The sequence below is a fragment of the Herpailurus yagouaroundi genome, unplaced genomic scaffold (assembly GCF_014898765.1).
Source record: "Herpailurus yagouaroundi ecotype Mexico unplaced genomic scaffold, PumYag 100, whole genome shotgun sequence".
Classification (NCBI taxonomy): domain Eukaryota; kingdom Metazoa; phylum Chordata; class Mammalia; order Carnivora; family Felidae; genus Herpailurus; species Herpailurus yagouaroundi.
The window spans coordinates 64,264,444-64,287,838 of NW_024412391.1; the positions used below are offsets into that span (position 1 = coordinate 64,264,444).

Genomic DNA, 23,395 nt, shown 5'->3' on the forward strand with positions numbered 1-23,395 from the left:
CACCTGAAACCATAAAACTCCTAAAAGAAAACATAAGCAGTAATCTCTTGGACATTAGCCTTAGCAACATCTTTACAGATTTTTTACCTCAGGCAAGGGAAACAAAAGCAAAAATAAAGTATTGGAACTACACAAAAATAAAATGCTTTTTCATGGCGAAAGAAACCATCAACAAAATGGAAAGACAACCTACTGAATGGGAGACGATATATGCAAATGATATATCTGAGAAGGGATTAATACCCAAAATATATAAAGAAATTATACAACTCAACTGCAAAAAAAATCCTCAAATAATCCAATTAAAAATGGGCAAAGGACCTGAGTAGACATTTTTCCAAAGAAGGCATACAGATGGCCAACAGACACATGAAAAGATCTCAATGTCACTAATCATCAGAGAAATGCAAATCAGAACCATGACATATCACCCTATACCTGTCAAAATGGCTAAAATCAAAAAAGAGATGAAATAACAAGTGTTGCTGAAGATGTGAAAAAAAAGGAACTCTTGATTTAGCACTACTGATAGGAATGTAAATTGGTGTAACCACTGTGGAAAATAGTACTGAAGTTCCTCAAAAAATTAAGAATAGAATTACTATATGATCCAAAAGAGCAGCCCAAAAAGAACAAAAAAGAGTTATCTTCAAAGAAATTACACTTTTGTCTAGGAAGTAATAAATTTAAAGAAATTAACAAATTTAATTATCTGATAATAACTATGCCACTAAACTGTAAAAGAAAAGTTTAAGAAGATACATTCAGTCAATAAACATGTAAGATGCCCTCAAGGCACAAAATCACTGACTTAGAAAAAACTTTTTCATTCTACACTAGATGTTAACCCGACTATCACCTATTTAGTTTTCCTTTATCTAAAATTAACAGAAAGGAAAGAAAACATAAATAAATGAAATAAAAATAAATAGAGTATCTCAATAAGAAAGCAATTTCTTAAGGTAAGCGTGCATTCGCTAGGACACTAAAAGCAAAAATGTAACCAAGGAATATATATATATATTTCCAATAGAGATTTTCAAATTAGAAGATTTACAGACAAATAAAACTGTGAATTAAATTACAGAAATTAAATTAAATGACAGATATAGTCCAAAGAAAAACTAACATATAACTAAATCTATAAGGAATACAAATAAGTACAGAAAAGTTCAAACACCGAATTTCTAAAACTTTGACATGAAAGTTTCAGTTGCTTTTGTAAAGAAAATAATTTAAAAAACCCAAACCTGCCATATTCGTGTAAGTCCATGTTCCAATTTCTTTTTTATGTAGCCACGATCAAAATTAGTTTCTTCAGTACCCATGTTACTCCCTTCTGAAAATAAAAGAGGATACACATTTTCAGATTTGATTCCCATTTTTGTTTTCCGAAAAAAACATTTTAACTCTCATGTATTGTAAGCCTATGTAAAATATACAAATATTTATACAATCAAAACAATGTCAAAAATAGGTATTAGGATTAAACCCATTTGATAAGATACACAAATTCAGACTGTGAAATGTTAAGTACTCTACACTTAAGACCACTCAGTACCTATGTGATTGCAGCTGGAATTCTAACTTGGGTAGTGTGATTGCAGAGACAAGGTTCTCGATGACTGCCAGGGCGTTACAGGAACCAATAACCTAAGTATCAGTTAATATGCATGTTACCAAAAGTACAGATTGCAGAACTGCACATGCAGTAAGGTAATGATGCATATGTTTTATATTTTTCATAATCCAGGATAGTCTTATCCATTCCAAATAATCTAACAATGTCCAGTTCAACAGGTAAGAGCAATGATGTGCTTCAAAACAAATTTCCCCCCCTAAAAGCAACTGAAAATGCAATTATGTACATTTATATTAAAAAGATTATGCCTTTTTATGACTAAACTATGTGGAACAACTGAGGATGTTATTTCATCTTAGGCTAGCAGGGTGTCCACTGGTAACCAGCAAAAGGCCCTCGCATAGGCCACATCCCAGGTTCATGCCTCGTGTACCTTTGACCACTCCTACAGCTGAAGCTATTTATTATCTGTTCAGTGTGGCTACCAAGAATCCAGCAGCTCAGGGCAGTGCACCCAGACTATACCCTTAGAGTTTTATTTTATGATAGTAAAGTGTTAAGATACCAAGAGTATCATTACAGCAGGTGACCTCGAGACTGTTTCAGCTTTATAAAGTTCTGTGAAGAAAAATTTTCAAATTTCGGACTCCTACAATTGTATTTCTTAATGTGAATATGAAAGGATTAATTTCAAGTGAAAAAAATGACTTTTTGGAGTTCTAGATAATGTCAGCTGTTAGGCTCATCAGAGTCCTGAATATTCTTAAAATACACAAAATCAGGTCAAGGAATTGTAGCAGAGAGGATTAAGTATGAAAGGCTCAATCGGTGTTTTAAGTTTGACTCTATAACCCAATAAAAATACATACATATATACAATAATACATGCAAACTATGAGCCTCAAGCAAAAAAGCAAACCTCACTATGATGAATACATATTGTCCCCTAAACTCTTATTTTATATCTAAAGTTGTATTAATTTTGTTCCAAACTTTGTCTTTGGTTTCTCCTTAATGTATTAGAAAAGGGAAAACAGGTGCTGAAATGTCTTAACAGTTTCTGCAACTAGAAAAAAAAGAAAGGTTGCCAAAACAGGATAAACTTGTGAAGATCTGGAATCCCATTAAGCCGAGCAATTCCCTAAGTAACCTGAGGTTTAAAAAGAAAAAGGCATACGTATATTTCATTAATAATAGTCTTATTATTATCTCTTGACCCACTTCATTTGATATTAACAACAACCAGTGTAAGCACTTCATATTTTCTCTAAACTTTACACCAAATCTACAATTAGATGTGTTACTACCCTATATGGGACTTTTTATTTGTTCTGTTTTTTTTTGTTTTTTAATCTATCATTCTAAGAGGAAAGCTGAGGCATGGAGAAGATAAACTTCTTCACATTCTTATCTTTGGAAAATGGCAGTCAAAATTGGAAGCCATGTATCTCTGACTGCAAAGCCCATGCTCACAGAGGTAGTACAGGGATGAGAGTATAGGAGTTAGGTAAAAACAGTCTGGCCTAGAAACCTAGCTCAGTGTCCACTCCTTTCTTCTGCTTTCTCATCTTTCCCTACCTTTGCCATCCTCCAAGCAATATTTCTAAAAGGATTCCTTCTGTAGAATTTTCCTCTGTTATTTTTTTCAAGTTTATTTATTTATTCTGAGAGAGAAAGAGAGAGAGAATGAGGAGAGGGGCAGAGAGAGAGAGAGAGAGAGAGAGAGAGAGAGAGAATACCAAGAAGGCTCCATGCTTAGCACAGAGCCCGACATGGGGCTCAGTCTCATGACCATGAGATCATGACTTAAGACCATCAAGAGTTGGATGCTTAACTGAGCCACCGGGGCACCCCCATTATTTTTTGGTATCTATATATCCTATATATATTTATAAGCTTCTTATGAGTCAAGTCAAATATTAAACTTATGTCTTCTATACTACCAGAATCCTACAGTAAGATTTGAGTGAGCTTCCACCCACCCAACCACAGAAACCAAGCATCTCAGAAATTAGAAGCTACTAAAATAATTTGATTGATTAGTTACATTAAATTGTGTGCAAAACAAAAACTTGTGCAGTATAATTTATTTTGACCACATTAAACAAAATGCTGATAAAAGCATTTAGTACTTTTAAAAAGTATCTCGAATACTTAATCTAAGCTATTGTACAAGGATAATCACTTCAGACATATAGTTATATAAATGAAGTAATTTAAATATAATGTCTAGTTAATATAATTTCTCAAAGATTTGTTCCTTATGTAGCTGACTATACCATAGTCATTTAAAGTTGTGGTTTTTATTCAAAGATTAATATTTTAAAACCTTGCTTTTTATGAAATTTTAAGTCCTACTGTGTTTTCACAGGAAGAAAAATGTAATTATTAATCCTTAGAATCTAGCTTTATTAGTACAACTTGACAACTAGCAAAAAGATTTAATAGTAAACATTAGCATTAATTTTACAGTAAATTTGGACAGACCAATGCCTTAATTAGTTTGGAATTAATTTTTTCAAAAACCTTTTGTTAAAAATTTAGTCCTAAAGCCATCATGACATATTCCTGAAAACTGGTAGTATCTGTCACTTAAGAAGTCCTTTGGCCCAGTTAATCCCCAAAGATAATGGAGATTGTAAAGAAAATGAATGACTTGGGGCACCTGGGTGGCTTAGTCAGTTAAGCATCTGACTTTCGCTCAGGTCACGATCTCACGGTTCATGGGTTCGAGCCCCACATCACGCTCTGTGCTGACAGCTCACAGCCTGGAGCCTGCTTCGGATTGTGTCTCCCTCTCTGCCCCTCCCCCACTTGTGCTCTGTCTGTCTCTCAAAAATGAATAAATGTTAAAAAAAAAAAAATGATTTCCAGGGTGCCTGGGTGGCTCAGTCAGTTAACATCCAGCTCTTGATAACAGCTCAGGTCACGATCTCACAGTTCATGAATCGTACCCTGCTTCAGGCTCCACGCTGACAGTGCAGAGCCTGCTTGGGATTTTCTCTCTCCCTCTCTCTCTGCCCTCCCCTGCTCAGGCTTTCTTTCTCTCTCTGTTTCTCAAAATAAATAAATAAACTTAAAAAAAAATTATAGATTAAAATGATTTCATACCAGCAGCAGAAGTAGTATCCTCATTGTCATGCTTTTCATGCCATTCCATAGTCCTGTAATAGCTGAGCATAACTTCCCACAGTGCTTTGCACAGGTCTGCAAGGCATGGAATATAGCTGTCTGGGGTAACATGCTGAAGAAAATGAGAAAAGTTAACTTGAAAATTATCACAACTTGCCAAAAGGAAATCAATCAATCAATCATGTCATTTGTGCAAACTAAATACCTTTGACAATTTCTAAATTCTAGAAATTACATGGATATTACAGATATTCCATACCTATTAATATTTAAAAATAATGTTTTATATAATGTGGCTATGATATAATATGTGGTCTCAGATCTCCCTAATGAAAATGTGTGGATTTACCCCCCTCTATCCTTTGTATAAACTACCAGTTTGTCCTTCTGCCCTTTCTTTCCTGCAGGTAGAGTGATGCCTCCATCCTATTTTGTAGGCTTTCTGTCAAAATGGAACATCTGCTTCATCATTTGAGATTTCCTAACATTTCTCCTTTTGGTAATTAACCCACAAGAACCAATCATGCTGATAAAACACTGAAAGGTAGTAAGACTGGTATATTAAGCTCTCCAAAGTAAATAGCTGGTAGAAATAAGTACATAGCAAGTATAGTTATGGTGTGACTGATGCTTAGGATAGCACAGGTTGGTAGTGGTCCTCTCTCTTTCAAGAAGTTTTTTCTCTCCATAATGATCTTTCCCTCCTCTAAGCTCCTTGTTTATTAAAACATTCATCAAGCAATTAATAAAAATACTAACTTGTATGACTCAGTCCATTTTTATGTAAGCATGTCAAATCTCTGAAATTCAACTAGAAAGTAGTAAAATAAAAGAGTTGTTAAGCTCTGGAGTCATAGCCCAAGTTGGGTTTAAGCCAAGAATGGCAGGATGGTTCAATCTTACAAAATCTATTAATATAATTCATCATGTTAACAGTGTAACAAAAAAAAAAATCAAATGATTATTCTAAAAGATGCTGGAATAAACCTTTTGACAAAATTCAACAGCCGTCTGTAATAATAACTCATAAAAAATAAAAATGGATGGATATTTCCTTAAGATAAGAAAACTAAGGCATACCCCTGTGGTTAGGAACAAGACAAAGAAGCCCACTATCTCCACCACTATTTAACAATGTTCTGGAGGGGGGCGCCTGGGTGGCGCAGTCGGTTAAGCGTCCGACTTCAGCCAGGTCACGATCTCGCGGTCCGTGAGTTCGAGCCCCGCGTCGGGCTCTGGGCTGATGGCTCAGAGCCTGGAGCCTGCTTCCCATTCTGTGTCTCCCTCTCTCTCTGCCCCTTCCCCGTTCATGCTCTGTCTCTCTCTGTCCCCAAAATAAATAAACGTTGAAAAAAAAAATTTAAAAACAATGTTCTGGAGGGATTAACCAATACAATTACACTATAAAAAAGAATAAGAAGCAAATAAACAGGAAAATAAGAAACCAAACTATAACTATCTGCAGATGATATAATAATATATCTAGAATATAATTCTTAGAGAATCAGTGATAAAAGTAACTAAAACAATAAAATAATTCAGCAAGGTAGCAGGTTATAAAATTAGTGCATTTGTATATATATTAATATATACACAAATATATATATATACACAAATATATATATATATATAAAATAACCATTTGGAAGATACACAGAAGGAGAAACTTCCACTTATAATAACAAAAGAGATAAAAAAGATGAAATTTTTTGGAACTTAACAAATAATGATCCAAAATTCTATGAAGAAAACTGAAAGACATAAAATAGACTGGAACAGAGAGACTTCTCTTATTCTTGACTAGGATGTGTCAACATCATCAAGATACCAATTCTCCCTAATTTATGAATTTACTGAGATAGAAATTAAAAAAGGCCAGAAATAGGTCCAGCCTCATATGAAAATAGAGTATTTGATAAATATAGGTGAAGATAGTTTTTTTCATAAATAGTGTTAGGATAACTGGATAGTCAGTTGGAAAAAGACAAAGTTAGACCCACTCCTCACACCATACATAAGAATAAACTCCAAAAGGATAAGAGATCTAAATGTAAAAAATAAAACTATACTAGCACTAGAAGAAAATTTGAGTTAATTCTTCCCTCAGCTTGATGTAAGGAAAGGCTTTCTAACTATGACTCAAAATTAGAGGTAATAAAATGTAAAAGTTGATACATTTTACTACATAAAAATTTTTAAAAAGAATTTACATGGCAAAACAAAACACTATAAACAAGGTCAAAAGACAAATTTAACAAACTTGAAAAATATTCACAACATATATCGCAACAAAGTATTAATATCATGCATTTATAAAGAACTCTCTGGGGCTTCTGGAGGGCTCAGTCAAGTAAGCATCCGACTCTTGATTTCGGCTCAGGTCATGATCTCACAGTTTGTGGGATCGAGCCCCATCTTGAACTCCATACTGTCAATGGAGCCTACTTGGGATTCTCTCTCTTCCTCTCTCTCTGTGCCTCTCCCACTCACTCTCTTGCTCTCTCTCAAAATAAATGAATAAACTTAAAAACAAACAAACAAAAAACTCCTAAAAGTTTTTTGGGGAAAAGACCAAGCATCCTATAAAAGAATGGAAAGAAGTTACAAGCAAACTTCACAAAAAGAGATACAAAAATGCCATTAAACATATGAAAAACATGTCCCACTTCACTCATAACAGGACATATGTACATTAAAACTACAATAAGATATAAATTCTCACTCATCAGATTGGTGAAAATTTTAAAGTTGACCACTAACAAAGAATCTCTTCTTGACCAAACTCTAGCTAAGATTCTCTGAGCCCTCTTCTTGACTAGGCCTCATTCTTGGCCTGTAAAAAATCAAACAAAACACTAACATAGTTTGTAAAAGCTCAAGGCTGCATACTAGGATGACCCTAGTCCCCATTAACATGCCTACTGAGAAAACTCAAGCCTGCCAAAAGAATTTACTGTTTCTTTCAGCTAACACCTGAAGATAGGCCTCCTGTCTCCCAGCCTCTGAGGGAGAGAGTAGGAGCCTAACTTCCATAAGTGCCAGTCAGCAAACCCAGATGGGCTTCACAAGGATTAACCCCTACCTCCTGCTTTTTGTAATTTTTCATTTCCTGACTCTAAGCTCCAACTCATACCTTTCCCCTCTAAAATGCCCAGTAACCTCTGTACAAAATGAAAGGTGAACTTGGTTCACACTGGATTCTTTTCCATTTCTCAACAGTGTATTATTGATTAAAATCTTTCCATACAACTTTAATTAGTATTTGGCTTTGTTGATCTTTGATACTCTGTATACTCTGTTGGCAAGGCTATGAAAAAGCACCCACCCTCATACACTGCTAGTGGGAATGAAAAATGATATAACCCTATGGAGGAGAATTTGGCATTGTTTAACAAAACTACATGTGCACGTTCCCTTTGACCCAGCAATCCTGCTTCTAGGAATTTATCCTGAATTTATCCTCAAACAATGTGAAAATACTTATGCACAAGATTATTTATTGTGAAGGATTATTTGTAATCATAAAATATTGGAATCCATCTAAATGTCCAAATAGGAGACTGGTTGAATAAACTAGTGTTTATACACACAAAGGAGCACTATGTGTGTATAAACTATGAAAATGATAAGTTGACAACACATATTTAAATTTTAATTGAAAAAAATTTTTCCTAGTAACCATCCGTTTGTTTGCTATAGCTAAGAGTCTGTTATTTGGTTTGTCTGTTTTTTATCCTTTGTTCATTTGTTTTGTTTCTTAAATTCCACATAAATTTTTTTCTCTGACTGACTTATTTCACTTAGCATCATATTCTCTAGCTCCCTGTAAGAGGGGAGGTAGTTGAGAAGATGTGTGAAACAGGTAATGGGGATTAAGAGTACATCAAGATTTTATGAGCACTGAGTAATGTACTGAATTGTTGAATTACTCTGTTGTACACCTGAAACTAATCCAACACTGTATGTTAACTATACAGGAATTAAAATTTTTTTTTTAATTTCCCCTTCATGACACACATATATGAGAAAGGGAATTTTTTTTAATTATATACAGGTTTTTTATATATATAAAATATATTTTTAAAAACACTGAAGTTAGTTACCTTTACAAGGTGGGGCTGGGAATGAAATGGAAGAAACGTAGGAGGAAGTGACACTTTTCTAAATATACCACATAGGCTATAAGTAACCTATTCATAGAAGAATTAGAATGACCATCCACATTTACACATGGCTTACAGAGATTAATATAAAATATTATTGCATATTTATTCCATAATTTGGAGTAATTTTTTATGTATATATTTCATGTTTACTTTTATAATTACCACTTGACAATGAACCAGTCTTGATTGTTTTTCCCTTTGGTTTATTTTTATCCCATCATAACAAATCTCTTATAGCACACACATTTAATAAAAACTTGATACTGATGCACATGGTCAAGAAAAAGTCAAAAGCAGAGGGCAAAGAAAAAAAAAATCACAAAAAAAGTTCTGGGCTGCAACTCCTCAATCATTCACCTAAATAAAGGTACTCTTCTACAAGTCAATTTTTTTCACTTTCATAAACTCAACTTTACATAAATTTATATTTACATTATTCAAATAAATTTAATCTAATTATATACCAACATTCTTTGGGGTAGATAAAAGGAAGACAATTCTTATTTCTTCCCAAAGAAAAATTATGGCTATACAAATAATTGTGTTATAGCCCACCAATTAATTTTTATTACACTTGTCACAGTTTAACAAACCAGAAAATTGAATCTTAGAACTACTACTACCTTCTATTTTCCACCCAGCCACTGTCTAGCTACATTATTTGCCTATTTTTTCTAGGAAAAGGAGGTTCTTTACTACGTTTCGTCTTGATGATTTGCTGAAATTTAATGTGTTCGGACAAGATACACAGAGATGTATACGTATTTTTTCCCAAAAAAGTTGAAATTATTGAAGTTATAGCAAGCTTTTTGTCACCAAACTGACCCAAGTGTAAATAATTCATAAATCCAGCTAAACCACTGCACATGCCCAAAAGTCTCCCAAAAGAATCCATACTTTATCATCTTCAAAAATGTTCATACGTACAAACATAAAACTATGATGCACTGAGCACAAGATAACAAGATGACTCTTGCCTAAATTTTTAATTTAAAATAGAAACAAATGCAGAGATTCATTGTACTAAATACATAGTTTAAGAAAAAAGGGCAAGGTGGGCTAGATAAAAAAATACTGTTTTCAATACATTTAAGCCCGGATGTGTTCATTTCTTCACTTGAAGACCATGTTGGCAATAAATTAAAAGAGTCATTTCATTTTATAACTGGACTCCAAAAACCACTTTCCACTATGCCATGTAACTAAGTGGTGTCAACTCTCATAGCAACAAATGGTTCTCTCATGCTTTTAACACCTTATTACTAAAATCATTCACAACTAGTATTCTCTCATTACTTTATAAAAATCTCCTCTAAATTTCAAATAGAGAACCTTTATTACACAGACATGGGTGAACCATAACTATAACAAAAGAAATTCAAAGAAACCAACAAATAAGCAAATAATTGCGCAAGTAATCAAAAACTAAAAGGCAGGCCAAGAAGAGAATCTGGGTTTCTGAATTAACAGCCCATGAAACCTCCACTCAGACATCTATTCTTTTTCACACCTGCAAGGCGTATTAGAAACAGGCTTAGAGAAGGAACTGGAAGTCCTGGGTCCAGCCAGCACCAGTTCCACAACTTATCAGTCACATAGCCTTCCACAAAACACTCTGGATTTAAGTTTCGCCTTTCATAAAATAGTGTTAGAGATTCCTGGATCTAACTACCTCATCACTAGTTTAATCCACTCACCAATTACTAAATGCCTAATACTTCATCTCAATTCAAATCCCAATTAAGGGAGGATTCGTTTAGAAAAAAACCAGGAATACCAAGGCAGAGGAGCACCATATTGTAATTCCAGTTCTATGTTTGTATCACGTATCAATCATAGCAATGAAATCTTGATCAATTTAGATAATATTCACAGCAAGACATCCCAAAGAACTGAAATCACATGTCTTTAAATTCTTTTAAAAACTAAGAATATATGGGAAATAGAAATTTAATTATCAAATATTACTCTGTGTTCAAGAGTTATTTTCCATTGCCATTCTTTGAAAGCTAGTAGTGTCAATTTATTCAGCAAAGGTTGTGAGGTGAAGGGAAAAGAAAAAAAAAGTACGGTATTTTAGAAATATCTCTCAAAAACAGACAAGAAAGAATATTTTAAGTAATCTAAAAAATTTTAAATCCATAACCTCTATACAGATAACATAGATCTCTAGTAACTCTGAAGGTTATAAAAGGTAACAGAGGGAGCAGGATTTGGAGAATATTCACAAATCTGGATATTACAATGTAAAAAATTTCAACACAGTATTACCATTATGCTTCACTATTCAAACATCAAAATAGGCTTTTTTTTTTAATGTGTATCTATTTTTATTTTTGAGAGAGAATGTGCATGCACGTGAAGGGGAGGAGCAGAGAAAGAGAAGGAGAGGGAGAATCCCAAGCAGGCTCCACACTATCGGCACAGAGCCCGATGCGAGGCTCAGACTCATGAACCATGGGATCATGATCTGAGCGGAGTAGGACGCTTAACCAACTGATCTGAGCGGAGTAGGAGCTGAGTGGGACACTTAACCAACTGAGCCACCCAGGCACCCCCCAAATAGGCTTCGTAATCAAATCTTGAAGAACACTTTAAAAAAATCCACAGATATCATATCCCTTTCTTCCTCACTGTCAGCTAACACTTTGCACCTTCCATTTCTGCTATTTAACCATCTCAACCAACATACCTGGTCAAAATAAAAATTATGAAATTAGCTTATTAAAACAGCAACATTCCAGCCCAGACTATAAGCAGTAAGTGAGACTCTAGAGGACATTTTCAAAGAACGTGAGATGAACATAAGCAGCCTTTCCAAATCTGAAGCATGCAATGAAAAAAAGTCATCTTTTAAAAGTTGCTTAAGTGCAAAGTGGTAAATATGAAAAAAAAGATGCTGCAGAATTTAGTTTTCTCTTATTAATTTACTTTTATGTTCCTCAGAAATCTCTACTACCAAATACAAAAATTTCAGGAAGATGATTTTTCTATTAAAACGTCAAAATAAAAATTCTTAAGGAGTATCTTAAGGTATTTTTTGTTGTTGTTTCACTTTGATTTAGCATTCTGATCACATCATGACAAACATAAAGGGAACAGATGTCTTGGCATCCTCACAGGGCTCCCCAACTCCCAGCCGCTGCCACCCTCCATCCCCAACTTCAAACACACACTGATAGATTAAAAAAAAAAAAACCCACAAAGAGTTAGCAGTATCTTCAGATGAATACTGCTAGTGCTGTGAGCTGCATCACCAGAAGCTGGTGGGGAGGATCACTGCCTATCCGGGAGAACCACTGCCTGTTGGGGAGGCTTCAGGAAAGATGTTGCAGACTCAAACAGCACTTGGCCCTGGAGCTAAAAACATCTCTGGGGAGGCTAAACTCCAGACCTAAGGAAGTGTCTGGGCCAAGCAATTACAAGATCTTTCCAACCTTGAATTACTTCTGTGAGGGCCACGCTGTACAAAATATGAATATCGGGGCGCCTGGGTGGCGCAGTCGGTTAAGCGTCCGGCTTCAGCCAGGTCACGATCTCGCGGTCCGTGAGTTCGAGCCCCGCGTCAGGCTCTGGGCTGATGGCTTGGAGCCTGGAGCCTGTTTCCGATTCTGTGTCTCCCTCTCTCTCTGCCCCTCCCCCGTTCATGCTCTGTCTCTCTCTGTCCCAAAAATAAATAAAAACGTTGAAAAAAAAATTAAAAAAAAACAAAAAACAAAATATGAATATCTTCAGTACTTTTTAGCCACTGGAAGCCAGAAATGTGCACAGTATGGCAGACTGGATAGCCACACGTTTGGGCTTAGGGCCCGACTTTGTGACTTACTCAGTCATGATGTTATAAATATCACTTCATTTATCTAAACACCCCAAGGGATAAAGCAAATAATCTAAATTCTCTCTACTAGGTTATTCTGAAGCTTTAAACACTATGACTCTCCAAAGACAACAATATACATACGCTGTAGCAAAACTTCTCTTGTGTCAAACTAGATTCATTCATGATTTAAAAACACAAATGTATCATGGTGAAAAAACAGGCACTCTCATCTCCCAGGCATTTTTATCATTAATGATAAAATTGTATATATCTATGAAGTCATATGCAATAAGTATGATATAAATGATGCTAACTCGGAACTAAGAACCTGGCACCTTCTAAATTGTGAAACAGAAAGGTCTCCTTTAAATTCAAATTGCTATTAAATGGCCTTAATCAAATAGTTTAATACTCAAACAAAGCAGGTATAATCAGAATACATAATTTATCTTTCAAAGTTACAAGTGATAAAATGCTGTGAGATTACCACAAAAAAAAGGGGGCAGTATTTAAATGTAAAAACACTATCATATTAAAAATAAGGTTTCTTAACAGGTCTCAAGAATGACTTTCTACCAGGAAATTATTTTTTGTTTCTGCTGACAGTGTGTGCCAGGCTTTAAAAATAGGTTGGTTTTTCAACATTTATTCCCATCCTCCACCACAACACACACACACACACACACACACACACACACACACACACACACACACATCACCCAGCAGACTACCTTACACTGACTGGTTCTTAGATGTGGGCAGCCCAGGGGCCTTGCCACACCTGAGCCAGTTTCAAGTGACCAGAAAACCCCTCCATTTCCAAAGAGGCAAGGCTGGATGCCCAGATAACTACAACCCAAAGTATGTACTCCATTGGCACTCATTAGTCCCCAAGAATACTGAAAACAACCAAATATTCATACTAAAAATCCAGTTAAAGCAAGTCAGACAACCTAACACTGCTCACTACCCCAACCCCCCAGCTCCCACCCCAGACACAGCCACATACATTGTGCTCAAAAGTTGCAGCTTTCTCTTAACAGTAAGATACGGTTTTGCTTTCCTTAGAACCTTAAAGAACTATGTTGACCCCAATGACACTTTATGTTGTTTAAACTTTTCTTATCCTACCTCTGATCATAATTAATGTGATCTTACTAGGTTATAAATTCTGTAACGCCTTATCTATCCTTGTTGAGCTAAACTGACTACCTGATTAACAAAAGCTGAGCAATGACAAGGGAACTGGTTTCTAACTTAGCAAGTCAGAGTACCAAGATAATGGAATTTTATGTCCTATTCCAGCATCCATGAAAGAAAGGGTCACAGGCTAGTGTGTCAGTTTGCAAGTAGGATAAAATTTCAGACCCTTCACGGTTCTTGACAATCCAGAGAATAAATGGCAGAGAAAATTTTTCCTTACCTATCTTTTGATTAAGTTTTGAACTTTAAAAATTACCAAAACCTAGTTTTTATTTTACCTTAAATATATAAAAATCAATATATATTCATATATAAAAAATATATGAGTGGTGATGGTACAAATATGTGATAATAAATCCAACAGCTGAATTCTTTGGAGTATTCTACAACTGACCTGAGACAGCAACTCAAGTAAATACATAATATGGCTCTTCTAACTAAAAAGGCTTCTCTCTTTGACCAAATGTTCAAATTTGTAGCTTCCAGTAAGACAGAAAATGTCTGTTCACCTATCTAACCAAATCAACCAAATTAACCCCAATAATCAATTAAGTGTCCCAGTTGAATTTCCTTCACATCCTAAATATGCCTGACTGATAAACAACATAAATTATTTTGATATGCTACCTTCTGGTATCTGACAATTAAGCTATTAAATACAAAATAATCAGCATTCATGTGTACAAGGAGAGGGATAAGAGCAGACATTGCCGATGAGGAGTGTAAACTGAAACACACTTTCTAGAGGGCAATTTTGGAAAAATGAACCAAAAGCCTTTCACAATACAATTTCATTTCTCAACACTTACCCTAAATAATTAAAGATGTAGGTAAAGACTTAGCTTTAAGTCTATTTACTATAGTGTTGTTCATAATGACAAAAGCTAAAAATAACATAAATACCTAAGAATAGGAAGCTGGTTAATTAATCCACAGGATCTTACACTGAAACACTGTCAAGCTATTAAAAGTTATGTGGGTAGCATATTTACTGAAATGGAAAATTATTTATAATATAGAAAGTGGGAAAAAATGTTATAAAACTGTGTATACAGCATAATCCCACTTTTAAAAGCTATTTGCTTACATACACATTAAAAGAACCAGCTTTGCGTGCACAAATATTAATTTTCTCCTTTTTGTTTATCTGTATTTTCTTACAACTAATGTTTTACTTGTATAATTTCAAATATGTATACTTTTAAGAGTAAACATGTTAATTAATGATTGCTTAATTTGAGCAACTATTTATATAATCTACATTCTGTCTAACTCTATAAAGACTGTAAGTGATATAAGAACATATAAATACTAGACTAGTTTAAGTCAGAAAACAGCAAAAGGATAAAGAGGCAGTTAATTCTACAGAGAACAAAAACATGATTATTACTATACATGAACATTGAATTTAGCTCTGAACTTCCTAGCGACTTATCATTCATTGTAAAGATAGTCCATATACTCTCACACTATTTGATGAGAGAAAATATATTCTTCATAACAGAAAATGCCCTGAGAGTTTAGGAATAGAAACATGTTTTGACTAAAAAGAAGACTTGTCTTTAGGTTTCTATATGAACATTAAAATGAACGATATCTTCAACAGAGGACTTACTAAAGACATTTACTAACTCTCAAAAAACTGACACTGAATTATAATTCAATATCAAGAGCTACTACTCAGAAGAAAGTTTAAAAGCCTAGAAGAATGGAGTATTACACTAGCCTTCGGTTTGTCTCTCTACAATGTATGCACACAAGGTACCTGTAAAAGTACACAGCACAAAGAGGGTACATAATGTTGGTTTCCTTTCCGTCACATTTAACTTAAATTTGAAATGTGTCAACACCACACCAATTAGAGACTAAGAGGTAAATCCAATTTACTCAAGAAACATTAAGCATCTCCAATGTGCCAGACTCTGAGAAAACTCATACTGAAATGATTTCAAAAATTTTTTTCTAAAAAAACAAAAAACAAAAACAAACAAACAAACAAAAAACTAACTCATTTTTCACCAAAGTATTACTACATTACCAAGCTCATTTCAAAAACAGAACTCAAAACTCATTAAGTTCATTTGGAAATGAAAAACTGAAAAATGGTTGGGAAAATTTCAGCCAGATTTAGCCAGCTTTATTATCAAAAAATTAATCAATAACATCCTAATTAACATCTTTAAAAAGCTCCCCAAAGAAATCCAACAGCCTGCCAAACAAGGCTGTAAATAATTTTTTATAAATGATGCATACTTCATAAACTTTCAAATAACCTACAAATAGTTTCTCTACAAAGTTACTAAGTAAAGAGCATCTACTTGGTGTCTAGAAATCTCTCCACAGACTGGTATAAACATGTAGGGGTACATCAATGTACCCCACAATGTATTTGTGCTTCAAAATAATGTACATATTTTTAAAGCCTAAATTACTGATCTCAATAAAAACTTTAGGCCAATATATTCAAGAAAAACAGGAAAACCAGACAGAAAGATAAACTATAAAAAGAAAAATTGTGCTTCTAATTAAATCTTTCAGAAAACATTGTTTAGTAAAGAAAGAAAAGTAAGTACATTCAATTACAAAATGATTTCAAAAAGTTCAAAGCCAACTAAACTTTTAAACTCAGAGCAGTGGCTGACAGGACACAGAATTGGAGAAATGCCATAACAGAATAGGATGCTATTGGCCTTAAAAACTCTGAAGTTCTCGGTTTATCAGAGTAAACAGAAACAGAACACTAATTTTACCCCAGATTTCTTTGTAAAGGGATATCAAAGAAAAAAAAATAGTACAATTTCATTTTAGCTCCTCTAGTAATAAACAGATACCTGTGAGTGGTTTAAAATAATACTATGAATGAGGGCAAGCGGATGATTAGAGTTCTATTTCCAATCTCTTTCCATTTAAATGAAACATAATTGTTCCCTATTTCCAGGAACTCTCATCCCTCTCTCAACTCTGCTGAGTGTACTATTTCATGTATTTCACTTTTTAATGTTATATTTAAATGCTATCTAGGATTAAGGATTTCCTTCAAAATATTGCTATTAAACAGAGAAAACCAACTGCCCAAATGCCTGAACTCTTTCTTCTCATTTCTAAAATCTACCAGTCAACACCTTTTACACATCTCCTGAGGGCTGTGTTCCTTCTTTCTTACCTGACATAAGACTCTCCCACTAGCACATCCTCAATAAGTATTTTTTAAATGTTTTATTTTGTTTGTTTGTTTGTTTGTGTGTTTGTTTATTGAGACAGAGAGAGACAGAATACGAGCAGGGGAGGGCCAGAGAGAGAAGGAGATACAGTTTCTGAAGCAGGTTCCAGGCTCTGAGCTGTCAGCGCAGAACCCAATTCGGGGCTCGAACCCATGAACCGTGAGATCATGACCTGAGCCGAAGTTGGATGCTTAACCAACTGAGCCATCCAGGCGCCCCACTCAATATGTATTATCAGTTACTTTTAATTGGGGCTAAAATGATTCACAATTGCTACGTATTAAAAAATCAAGAACCGGGGCGCCTGGGTGGCGCAGTCGGTTAAGCGTCCGACTTCAGCCAGGTCACGATCTCGCGGTCTGTGAGTTCGAGCCCCGCGTCAGGCTCTGGGCTGATGGCTCAGAGCCTGGAACCTGTTTCCGATTCTGTGTCTCCCTCTCTCTCTGCCCCTCCCCCGTTCATGCTCTGTCTCTCTCTGTCCCAAAAATAAATAAACATTGAAAAAAAAATTAAAAAAAAAAAAAATCAAGAACCTTACATTCAAAAACAAGGTTCCTTCATAAATCATCTCCCTTGCTTGAGCTGTGCCATTACAGATCCTTTATATTTGTTCCCACCAGGAAAACATATTTAAATTTCCTTTCATCAGTTTATTTACTAAATTTCTAAGGGTTGTTTCCATTTTTCTCTCCTGAAGTAATCACCTTCATCTGTAGAATTCAGTTTCTAAAAGGTCACATCTTTTCATCAAACTAACAAATAAATAAATGTGATGAGAAATAATTTCTTTCTAATCTTCCCTGGTTTAAACATGTCAAATAGAATACAATATTATAAAACAAATTAAAACTTGCTTAGGTTTCAAAGCGATATCCACACTCATCTGCTTGTAACAGTACTGCTGAAATACTTCTAAGAGGCATGGGGTAAATTTCTGAACTTTGTTAATTTTTTGTTGAGAATTGTGCCAAACAAAATGGGCCACCTTAAAATGGATCACATCCTTCACCTCATTATTCAGCTCCTCTACAACATAAGGAGCCCACCATACCTAATTCTGTTAAATCCTTTTCTCAAAGAAATTCTTCCAGGGGGCATCTGGGTGGCTCCAGTTGGTTAGGTGTCCAACTCTTGATTTTGGCTCAGGTCATGATCTTACTGTTTGTGAGATGGAGCCCCGTGTTGGGCTCTGTGCTAACAGTGCAGAGGCTGCTTGGGATTCTCTCCTCCCTCTCTGTCTGCCCCTCCCCTGTGTTCTCTCTCTCTCTCACTCTCTCAAAATAAATAAATAAAATAAACTTAAAAAAAAAAAAAAGAAAGAAAAGAAATTTCTCCATGAAGCCATCATCAACATCTGCTATTACTCTCACCACTTCAAAACTCCTTCAAAGAATGTTTTAGCACAGCCTGAATATAAACCAGGAGTGTAAACTGTGTTGGATGTATAACAACGTATGTGCCAGCTGTTCTGTACAGGGGCTGGGAGGGTGGTTCTATGACAAAGCTCTAGTGTACCGATAAATCACTTGTTTCCTTAATTTAACTGTATATACCTGCTGTAATCATACATAGATGAATAATTTTATAAAGAATTACCAGATGTTTCCTGGAGTCATTTTAAGAAGGATTTACTCAAAATAAAATCAAGGAAGATAAGCCCTTTGTTATCTGATAATTTAAATATACACAGCTACTTCAAAAATCAGCTTCAAATAAAACAGTGAAATTGTTTAAAAATGCTATGGTAAAAACTTTAAGCACAAATTTTTGTTCATAAACATTTATAAATTAAGTACAACTTTCATCTTTGTATTTTGTAAATGTACAGAGAACTTTCTCAAGAAGTAGGAGCACAAATATGTCTCTGACTTAAAAACACATCAAAGTTTAATGGTAACAAAGTACACTATACATATACACAAACACACACCAGATTTAATCAAAATAAAGATTTAAGGACAAAAGCCTAATTTGTTTAAATGTTTGTTTTAATTATTTTTTTGTTTTAATTATTAAAAGTTATTTTCTGCTGTAACAGAGAAATCACTAACTTGTAATAAATTGCTTTACCATGAGACATCTATTCGTGACAACACTAATATAATAAAAAAAATGAAATCATGACAACACTAATATAATCAAAAAAATGAAACTGATTGCTTGGATATTTAATTTAAAAATATATACTATGAACCTAAGAAAACACATGGATAAGAAGATAAACAACACATTTCAAAATCACTGAAATATAACAAATGATGGCTGTACTTAGAACTGGATAACTAAAAATGTAATTATGCAACTATATCATACTTGAAGTTAATAATCATTAAGTTTGTGAAATAGTTCTCGTGATTTATGAAATGATTTTTGAAAAAAAAATTTTAAGCTTTATTAACAACCATCCACTGCCATTATTAACTTAATCCTTAATCTATCCTATATAATCACATCCTCCTGGAATATTTATTGTCTCTTAAGAATACTTCCCAATGGCCATAAAACCTGCACTTTTGACAAACTCAGTAAAGAATGAAGATTAGCTTAATTTTACACTGGTTTCTAGACATAATTACAGTACAGAATAGATATCTACTTGCCATAACTGTTATTTTCTGAGTAGATGTTAGAAATAATTCAAGAAAGTCTCCAGTGAGAGACACAGAACATTGTTGAGCTAGAAATAAAGAGACCAAGGTCAACAATGACCTCCATATTATCAAATCAAGTGGTCATTTCTGTAATATCACTTTATGCAGACTCTCAGAAGCATCTGACATAGGTTTACAGTCAATTCTTCTTGAAATACTTCTTCTGTAGGCTGTTCCACCATCTCCTAGTTTTTCTCCTACCCAGCTAGCTGCTCTTTCTCAGACTCTTCTATTGGTCTCTCCTCCCTACCTAATCCCTGAATGTCACAAGGCCGAAGGGCCCCATAGTTCATTTCTCTACACCCATTTCCCCAATATTCTTATCAAGTACTATGGACTTAAGTATAGTTAGATGCTGATGACTCCCAAATCTAACTTCAGCTCTTGTCTCCATAAGTTCTTTTATCCAACTGCCTCCTCAACAAGTCCACTTGAATGTTAATTGGCATCAAACAGAATTCATGACTTTCTACTACAAATCAGTCTTCCTTGTAAACACAAATGACACCACTGTTCTCCCAGTTGTTCATCATTCTCTTTTCCTCACACTCTATATCAATCCATCAGCAGGACCAATTCTAAAACAGAGCCCAACTCAGTTCACTTCTCACCTGTGGTTATATGACCTACAGACCTCTGTTTCTTTAAGAATGAAAAGAAATTGGTTACAGATGCTGACAAAAATAGCATTTATACACATGGAAAGACTGACCGAAAGTGTATACAGGGAACCAGCAAAGATGATTGCTTTAGAAGGACCTTACATGCAATCACAGAAGAGAATTAAGAGCCTGAGAGAAAAGGGTAAAAGAAGCTATGACAGAGTAGAGTCCATTTAGAAGCAACTGCACTCCATAAATCTATACTACCTCATCAACCTTTACCATTTGTGTGACTGAATCTTCCATTACGAGAAAAAGAATAATATGGGGGAAAAAAAAACGTTTGGCAAACATATTTGTTTTTATTTCAGTAGCATCTTCAAATAATAGGTGCTATGAAAAATGGAATATGAATTTAAAAACTAAAAAAGAGAGACATATGAACAGTTATTAAATTACTACATACTGTACAGAGATCCTTATATTGCAGCTTTTGGAATTTTGTATCTGTGTTTCCTGAACATAGTTCCACATAACCAAGAACAACTTGAAACACAGTATTATGAATGGCTTGAGTGAAGTGCATGTGAAGTTGATCCATTGCTGTCTATGGAAAGAAAAAAACATATAACATAATTTCATGTTATTAAAATAAATAAATTTCAATGGATGTGAAAAACATAAGAAAAAAATCTTTACCAATTATAAATTAGGCACAAAGATCACTGTTTTTCATAAAATTATAATTGTACTGTTGATTATTTGCAAATAACCCTTCAAGTAACCATAACATCATATTCCTAAAGATAAATATGAATCATGAACACTGCTCTGTTGCTTTGTGTTTATGACTGGTACCCATCCTGCTCTTTCTTAGACATGTCAGGCATAATCACACCTTTGGATTTGCTCTGCCATCATTCCCTTATATTGTTCAGGATGCTTCTCAATGGTCACCTTCTCAAAGAACCATTTCTTGATCATCCTGTATAAATCAGTACTTGACTCTATTGACTTACACTGATATCTATTTCTTTATAGCACTTGTTACAGCCAACATCCTGCTTCCCTCACTAAAAGACACATGAGGGCTCATACAGAGGTGCCTGGAGCAATGCACACCGTAGGTACTAATAAATATTTAACAAGTAAAAGAATTAGCCTAATGGGGGAAATTAGACGTTATGATCATATTTTTAAGGGTCTTTAAATATGTCTCTCAAAATTACCAAGCATCTACCTTCTTGTAATTTTTCCTAGGTAGCCTAAGACACACAAATTAATTAACTATGGTAAACAACCAAATTTCTTTATCCAGATTTTAAAATGTAAACAGAGTTTAAGTGGTTGGGTAAATTCTTAGATCTCCTTCTAAGACAGGAGATCATTTAAGGGAAGAAAACATTTACATCTATCATATTTAGCTATTTTTTAGATAAATGTATAATCCTATACATGGAGATGGTACAATTAACTTTCAAACAATGACACCCTTTGCAAATTTTTCAAGGAAGCCCTTGAACAGTAAGAGTATGTAAAGCCATGCACCATGAGGGTAAGTGAGAACAATCGGAGGATAAAAGAATTATTTGAAAAATCTGATAAATGAGGGGCACCTGGGTAGCTCAATCAATTAAACCTCGACTCTTGATTTTGGCTCAGGTCATGATCTCACAGTGTGTGGGATCAAGCCCTGCATCGGGCTCTGTGCTTGAGATTCTTTCTCTCCCTCTCTCTCTCTGCCCCTCCCCCACATATACTCTCACACACACTCTCTCAAAATAAATAAATAAGCATTAAAAAAAGAGAAAAATCCAATAAATGAAATGGACCTATTTTACAGGTAAACATACACAGTACACAAAAGTTGACATACCACTTTGAGGGAAACATGCTGGCCCATCTAGGAACCATGAATCTCAATCAGGACCAAGAGCTGAGGTACAAGACTACACATCCTCTCCAAATGAATTATCTTATAATACACTTTTTTTTAAAAAAACCTACATAAAATTGTGAAAATATTAAACCTGACAAACACTTCATAGTTCAAAACAAACCTCTGTAACGTTACACTCCATACACTCTGAGCCTATGTGAACCTATGTTAATATGGCATAAAAATTTACTTTGTTAAATGAAAATTTTTAAGGACACTCTACATTAGTAAATATATTCAGCATTCATAAAGATCAACAGATTCCCAATTAATAAAAAGTAAATATTCTTTCAAAACTAACCTGTGTTTTTCCAAGAAGTCGATAAGCTTGCTGAACCTTGGTATAATGGTTAATGTCAAAATTCTTGCAGATTTTGGAAAGAGCTACATCCAACTGCTCCTATGGAATTAAAAGAGAAGGCAAGAGGCAGTTAAGGAATTATGTTTTCAAGGGAATGAGAAGAAAGTATTTAATTTCTCACTTTTAATTAATATCTAAAGACATTTACTATCCTACTAGATTTAATAGTCAAAAACAAATTTAGGTATTTTTTTTTCTGTTTTTTATTTTTGAGAGAGAGAGAGAGAGGCAGAGCATGAGCAGGGGAGGGGCAGAGAGAGAGAGAGGGAGACACAGAATCTGAAACAGGCTCCAGGCTCTGAGCTGTCAGCATAGAGCCTGACACGGGGCTCAAACTCCCGAACCATGAGATCATGACCTGAGCTGAAGTCGGAGGCTCAACCGACTGAGTCACCCAGACACTCCTAAGATGTTCTTTTTAATTTTTTTAATGTTTATTTATTTTTGAGAGAGACGGAGCGTGAGCAGGGGAGGGACAGAGAGGGAGACACAGAACCCAAAGCAGGCTCCAGACTCTGAGCTGTCAGCACAGAGCCCGAAACGGAGCTCTAACTCACAAATTGCAGGATCATGATCTAAGCCGAAGTCCGACGCGCAACTGACTGAGCCACCCAGGTGCCCCTACTAAGATGTTACTAATATGTGAGTATCTAAAAACCCATGCTTAGTGTTTCAAGGGACACCAAATCAGTATAATAGTAACTAAAGGAATCTTATT

General features: G+C 34.7%; 1 protein-coding gene across 2 annotated transcripts in view; it reads right to left on the reverse strand.

Moving 5' to 3' along the window:
• The window catches only part of VPS50 (VPS50 subunit of EARP/GARPII complex), a 134,217-nt gene that overhangs the window by 65,159 nt on the left and 45,663 nt on the right, over positions 1–23,395 (reverse strand). For both annotated transcript variants that reach the window (XM_040472672.1, XM_040472671.1), the window contains 4 exons: positions 22,618–22,716; positions 20,844–20,984; positions 4,694–4,826; positions 1,251–1,339 (listed from right to left, as the gene is read on the reverse strand). In XM_040472672.1, coding sequence (XP_040328606.1) covers positions 1,251–1,339; positions 4,694–4,826; positions 20,844–20,984; positions 22,618–22,716 — 462 coding nt within the window. The remainder of the gene's footprint in view (positions 1–1,250; positions 1,340–4,693; positions 4,827–20,843; positions 20,985–22,617; positions 22,717–23,395) is intronic.